Genomic DNA, 7,428 nt, shown 5'->3' on the forward strand with positions numbered 1-7,428 from the left:
TACCCTAAAGTTCAGAGTGGGGGTAACACCTTGACAATGGCCATTCTGATCTCCTCATTTAGACCAAGATGTATCTGCGTCCTGCAGTAAAACACTATACCCCACTCCCCTCCCAGAGCTCAGATAGATCCCAGGAGTCCTGACGGGGTCTCTCTCTGCACTGAGTTGGTAACAAATTATGAATCAACATTAACCAGTGCCCCTTACGTGACTTGCCATAAGATGTGACAACACATTGGTTTTAGAGATGACTGGGTCATAGCTGACAAGGGGAGGGGAAGACAGGAACAAGCGACAGGGGCAGGGCCTTGGGGAGAAGACACACAGCAGGGTCGAGACTTAACAGAAGAGATGGGGCAAGATTCCAATTTCAGGGAACCATCTACCAGCAATTAGAAAGGTGGCCACCCAGTGTAGTGTACACAGACTGACTCCCCAGTTCATCACATTGACACAGCACAGCAAGGACAGGGAAGGGTTTAATGTCTCTCTGTCTGTCCAGGAAGTGATTCAAGGAAGAGGCCCCAGCACCATGCACCAGCCAGCTCTGCACAGAGCTCAATCTGAGAGCCAGAGCACAAGGAGGAAACATTTAGATCTTTTTATGAGTAAAGAGCTGGAGCAGCCTGCCCCGGATCTGTTTGGTTCTCACCCCATAAATGATGGGGTGCAGCACAGGGGGAACGAGGTGGTACACACAGTTAATGAGAATGAGGACATACAGTGGCACATTGTGACCAAACCGCAGCATGAGAGAGGAGAATAAATCTGGGATGTACAAAGCTGAAATGGCACAAAGATGAGAGATGCAGGTCCCAAAAGTTTTGAGCCGGGCATCCTTTGTGGGGAGGCGGAAGATGGCCCGGAGTGTTGCGTCTCGGTGCCTCTCAAGCGGGCATGAACAAAGCTCTTCAGTCAGTATGATTGGCAGCTAAGTCATTTATTTCTCTCCAGCATATTTCATTTATACAATTAATACAGGCAATCAAGCAATTGCTAATTGGTTAATAAGGTACAGACAAGCACAGCTATAACTTCATTGGCTATTTAACATCCTGGCCAACCCTTTAATTTATTATCCTGTTATTGCCTCCCAGCAGATAAGAACGAGCCTCATCCTTGAGACTTGCATGTCAGTTTCCCACACTCTTATGCAAAACAATCCGACACTTCCCCCCTTTTCTCATAATAAAAAAAAAAATTAACAATAACCCATTAAGCAAAACAAAACTAAAAACCAAATAATACTTCCTCAATCTATAAGGCTTATCCATAACCATGCAATTCATAACATACAACACCAACAACATCAAACAAAACAAACATAAATACACAACAAATAAATGGTGTAAATTCTACAGGATTCCCCCCTTCTCTATAGCACACCAACTTGTGTCAAACTTCTATTACCAAATCATCCCTCAGATGTCAGGCGATCAAACTGACACTGAGGGAGTGGGGGGTCCTAGAAAAAACACAACATAAACCACATAAAACGCAAAAGACAATTCTGGCCAGAAAAACAAACAAATAAACACCACAAAACAAAACATAAGACACATAACATAAATTTAACTCCATAAATAAATGCATGGTACATAAAAATGCTATACAGCTAACACCAATTTTCTTAATATCTAAAAAACAAAACAAAACTACCCCTACTGGGCAAGCAATCATCACATACAATATACAAATACCCTTAATACCATCAGGCAAAAAAAGAAAAATTACATCATCAATTAAATCATTTACAGTAATACAATTGCATCCTAACTTACTTCTGAATTCAAAGCTATTCACAGCTTAAGGGTTCTTACTATTAACTTCTACTTTTAAACACAAAAAAAAATCACCACTTATATGCCCGTAGCCTAATACAATTACAATTACATAGCACAATATACATTCTTCAGCTAATGCAACAAAATTATTCATAGCCAAACAATTACAAACTAATTTCTTTGCCTACATGTATTTACAAAAATTTCAAAACACCAAAAACTTTTCTCTCTCAGCATTTTTACAAAATTCAGCTATTATTCCCTTTAGCAACCACAGAGTTAACTTTTTACTCTGCCTAACATTACTCGCTTGTAGTTAATTACCTTTTCTATCAACTACACCCTCAAGGTTATCAACCAGTTTTCCAAGCTTGTTGTCTGTTGCCCGCCGCCTGGGCCCGATCCTTTTTTCCTCTTCAAGTTCTCTATCTATTGCGTGCCTGCCTGGGCCCGATCCAAAGCACTTTACATAAAGGTATTTTGGGTCACATAAATTCAAAGCCATTCTCCCAAATTACCTAAATTTATGCCTAAATAACACACAACTCCCCCCTTGAGAATACTCAACAAACCCTTTGGCTGAGTTTTCTCAAACTTTAAAAACAAAAGACAATCAAACTCTAAAAACCCGGGGTTAGTAATGGGGGGGGTAATATCATTACAATCCAATTAGGGAGGGCAATATATGCTAAAAAATTTATCCAAAACACAGGGCGCAGCCTGTAGAATAAATCCCAAAATCCAATTAACATCACATTTCTCAGCAGGAGTCCCAAATTTCTTCCTGCCAGTGTACAATTCTTTGTTTCTTCACCAGGGTCAGTTCTCAATGTCCTTTTAGTCAGGAATTTCTGGACTTTGGCAATATCAACAACGTGAGTGTTTTTTCTTCTTTTCCACCACCGTCGTGGTTCAGCTTCTACGGGGGAAATAATCAGGACGTGGGGGCTGCAGCGGACAAGGGAAAGATTAGCCAGCACGTTACCTTGTCCTTTTTTCCTGCTATTTAAAAGCACAATGGAACTAAAAAATAATTAGGCCAATCATCAGTAGAAAAATTCTTCTGATGTGAAGGGGTCTTTTGCAATAAAATCATGGGTCCCAGCAGTCAGTCTCCTGGTTGCAAAAATGGCAGGGCTGCTAGGATCTTTGGGCAGCTCTTCCATACCTGTAAAAGGAGACAGCTAACACAGTCCGTTAGTGCCTGGCAGGATTTTGCAGCTTTCATTAGCTTTTTTGGGCGGTTTTTCAGCTCTCATTAGTGTGAGCTGTGAGCAATATGTCCTTGACCGGGGCCAAAAGAAAAAAAAAATGAGCTGTCTTCGATTAACTCATGCTGTTCTTTTACTTTCCCTGCTTGGCTTCTTTTAAACTGTAAATCCTGTGTCAGAACACCCAGTTGTTGCTGCTCATACCGGAGAAGCACAACGGTTTTCCCGGCACTGTCCCAGGCTCAGACCAGCCAGCGTGGGACGCCTTCTCCGGGCTCCTGCCAAAACAACTTACTTGCTTGTAGGTCCAAACGACCTCCGGGGCCACGGCACGAGCCTCTGCCTGCGCCGTGCACTCCAAAGTTTTCCCGTCCAGGGCTCGCTTCCAGCGGAGCACCTCCTCGTCCTGTGCCCGAAGGCCGGTCAGGAGGAGCCTCCCCAACTCCCCCTCTCTTCTTAATAAGTAAATCAGTGCAGCAGGGGAAATCTTTTCCCCCTGTCGGTTCATAATGTGCAATAAAGGCTTCTGTATTTTCTTCCTTGTTTTACTCCATACTTGACTCAGGGAGAAAGCTTCCTTATCGCCCTGAGTCACCGACTCCCAAAGCTCGGAGCGTAGCCGCTCCCAAACAGTTTTATCAAAGACTGTATTTGGTTTAACGAAAAGTCCCCTTCTGTGTCCCCACCGCAGCGGGCGGGATAACATATCAGAGGGGAGCCTTTCTCCCTGCCGCTTCATAATGTGCAATAAAGGCTTCTGTGTTATCTTTTCTTCCGCTGATGCAGCGGTTCCCATATTAGCCGCTCACCTCTGAGCTCAGATGCGCCTCTCCTTTGGACGCCCGGGGGCCGGCCCTTCTCCAGCACTCCCCGCCGCGGCTCTTCCGCCTGGAACAGGCCACCGAGACTAGGCCACCGACACTTTCAGCATTCGATACGAATCACGTCGGATAGGCACTCCCCGCCTCTGGGCTCAGGCTCCTGGCCGTTCGCCTCTGGGCTCAGGCTCCCGACACTATCATGATTCAATACGAATCACGTCGGGGTCACCATTTGTTGCGTCTCGGTGCCTCTCAAGCGGGCATGAACAAAGCTCTTCAGTCAGTATGATTGGCAGCTAAGTCATTTATTTCTCTCCAGCATATTTCATTTATACAATTAATACAGGCAATCAAGCAATTGCTAATTGGTTAATAAGGTACAGACAAGCACAGCTATAACTTCATTGGCTATTTAACATCCTGGCCAACCCTTTAATTTATTATCCTGTTATTGCCTCCCAGCAGATAAGAACGAGCCTCATCCTTGAGACTTGCATGTCAGTTTCCCACACTCTTATGCAAAACAATCCGACACCGGAGGATCAGAGTATAGGACACGGCGATGAAAAATGCATCCATTCCGATTACAGAGAGAAGATCAAACAGGCCATAGTAACTATTGACGCGGATGTCAGCGCAGGCCAGGTTCACCACAGCCATCTGCCCACAGTAGGATTGGGGGATGATGTTGGTTCTGCAATATGGCCACTGTCTCGCCAGGAAGGGATAGGGTAATGCGAGTATGCCACTGCGCAGCACCACGGCCAGGCCTATCTTGGCCACAACAGAGTTTGTCAGGATGGTGGAATGTCTCAGGGGATGGCAGATGGCCACATAGCGATCCAGAGCCATGGCCACGAGGATTCCAGACTCCATCCCTGAGAGGGAGTGAACAAAGTACATCTGGGTGAGGCAGGCACTGAAACTGATCTCCCTGGAATTGAACCAGAAGATGCTCAGCATTTTGGGCAGTGTGGATGTAGACAGGACCAGGTCAGTGACAGCCAGCATGCAGAGGAAATAGTACATGGGCACATGGAGGCTCGGCTCCCTCTTCACGATGAACAGGATGGTGAAGTTCCCCAACACGGCTATGATGTACACAGCACAGAAGGGGATGGAGATCCAGACACGGGCTTCCTCCAGGCCAGGAATGCCCAGCAGGATGAAGGTGGAGGGGTTGGTGAAGTCGGTTGTGTTAGAATCTGACATGGTGTAGGGGAGAAAGTGTCCAACTCTGAGGCATAAGGGTGTCTTCTGCATTTACCGTATGCTCCCCTGACTTCCTGTGTGTTCCCAGGATCTCGGGTGATAGTCGCAGTAGAAATGCCTGCATGAAGAGACAACGTTAATATGAGACACTGCATGCAGTAGTGGAGACTGTTCTCATGGGAGAAGCAGATTGATCTCTCTTTACACACTGAAACATTACATTTTCATTATTCAAAGAGAATAACTATGAACAATGACCCTACTAAATCCAATTCCATATTTTGTTGTGCTCCATGAATTAATAATTCCTACACTTTGTGGTGGGGGAACCTTAAGAGGCACCAGCAGGAAACACAAGTGTGGATACTGGTTATCCATCATTGTTCCTTAAAGCAATGAGAGCCAGGATAGGGAGTCCATTCTGAAAGGAGTTACCCATTCATCCAGTTGCCCGAAATCAGAGAGGGGAAAGAAACAGACTTTTGGGATGACATGTGCTGGGAGAAACATCCCAACTAGAACATACCTCAGGGGAAAGACCTGGACGCCATTGATAGCAGCTCAGGAGAAACACCTGCTCATTCGCAGCAGTGGACAAAACAAAACAATGTTCAGATCATTAAGATATGGGATGGAGCTTAACTTGTTCAGGAATGTGCTCAGTTTGGTCACCCAGTCTCTATTAAGGATAGAAAAGTCTGGGACTCTTTAGTTTATACAAGGGACAAAGATGAGGACATATGATATAGGAGAGGAAAATAAAAAAATGAAACTGATTTACAGTCAAATGGACAGTTCCCAACCCGTACTATCGATAGACACTTAGTGCTCCAAGAGGACTAATTTCCTAAAGATGAGGAAAATTATTAGCAAAACTGATTGGGAGGAAAAATTTAGACAAAAAAATATGAATGAATATTGGTAATTCTTTCATAATGTTTTATTAGATATCAGAAAACTCACAATTCCAGAGTCAACAAAGTGAACAACGTTGGGTAAAAACTCCGTTTAGTGGTAAAGTGAAGGCAACAATTAGAGGGAGGGAAGCAATATGTAAGAAAGAGGAAAAAGGGAAAATAGCTGGCCAGCAATAGAAATCAGAAGTTAAGAAAATTGATAAAGACCATTAAGACACCAGGGAAAACTCCATGTTTGCAGGGCTGTGAATCACAAAAAGGAATTTATTAAATATATTAAGAACAAGAGAAATCCTCAAAAGGATTTCTGTCAATTCCTGTGTTAATTGTAAAATATTAAAATATAAAAGGATTTTTTAATGAGAAATTGACAAGGTTAAGAAAAAATGGAAAAGCTGGTATGGGATTAGTTTAAAAAAGTCAAGAAATGTATGTAATGCCAGTCACCAATAGGGTTTATGCAAAACAGGTCTTGTCAAATAAACCTGATTTCATCCTTTTCTGAGAGTTCACATTGGTTGATCAAGGGTACACAGTTGGTGGATCAAGCGAACAATGCTGATGCAACAAACCTTGATTTCTCAGAAGCATTTGCTTTAGTAGTGGAAAATACTGAGTTGGTGAGTTGGAGCAGGGGAAGGATTTTACCTCTGCACATGGATTGGTGAAACAAACTGCATCCAGTTCTGGGGTCCACATTTGAAAAAAGATATTGAAAACTTGGAGACGGTGCAGAAAAGAGCCACAAAAGTGATTGGAGGATAGAGAAAATGATGGATTGTTAGACTTGAAGGTATAGATCTCTTAACTTATCAAGTATCAGAGGGGGAGCCCTATTAGTCTGGATCTGTAAAAGCAGCAAAGAATCCTGTGGCACCTTATAGACTAACAGACGTTTTGGAGCATGAGCTTTCGTGGGTGAATACCCACTTCGTCGGATGCAGGCTTATCAAAAAGATTATGAAAAAGTAACTTGTCAAAAAGATGATCAAGCGGAGACTTTCATGGGGAGAAAATCATGGGTATTAATTGGATCTGTAATCTACTGGAGAAAGGCTGATCAAGACCAAAGGGCTGGAAGCTGAAGCCAGGTAAATTCCAGCTTGAAATTAGGGCCAAATATTTAGCACTGAGGGTGATTAACGATTGGGACACACTGAGAAGGGAAGTGTTGGATTCTCCAATTCCCCATGTTGGCAGATCCAGACTGGATGTTTTTCTGGAAGATCTGCTTGAGAGGTTGTTTACACTTAAAATGCTACAGCGTTGCTGCCATAGCACTTCAATATAGACACTACTTACACAGATGGAAGGGTTCTCCCCTCAGCACAGGTAATCCCCAAGAGGTGGTAGCAAGGTGTGACGGAGCGATTCTGGCGGGACCCAACTGAGAGTGCCAAATCAGGACCAATTGCTCAAACAAGGCAGTTACAGCCCTAGGCTGGGGTTTTTCCACCTCTAAGGCAAACCAAACCAGCCAGAC

General features: G+C 43.8%; 1 protein-coding gene across 1 annotated transcript; it reads right to left on the minus strand.

The window, feature by feature from the left end:
* Window positions 1-592: 592 nt before the first annotated feature.
* LOC120394593 (olfactory receptor 51E1-like) lies at window positions 593-5,028 on the minus strand. The gene is made up of 2 exons (XM_039518820.1): window positions 4,327-5,028; window positions 593-838 (listed from the first exon to the last, which is right to left on the minus strand). The coding sequence occupies exons 1-2, from the start codon at window positions 5,026-5,028 to the stop codon at window positions 593-595; spliced, it is 948 nt and encodes a 315-aa protein (XP_039374754.1).
* Window positions 5,029-7,428: the final 2,400 nt, after the last annotated feature.

The sequence above is a fragment of the Mauremys reevesii genome, unplaced genomic scaffold (assembly GCF_016161935.1).
Source record: "Mauremys reevesii isolate NIE-2019 unplaced genomic scaffold, ASM1616193v1 Contig69, whole genome shotgun sequence".
Taxonomy (NCBI): Eukaryota; Metazoa; Chordata; order Testudines; family Geoemydidae; genus Mauremys; species Mauremys reevesii.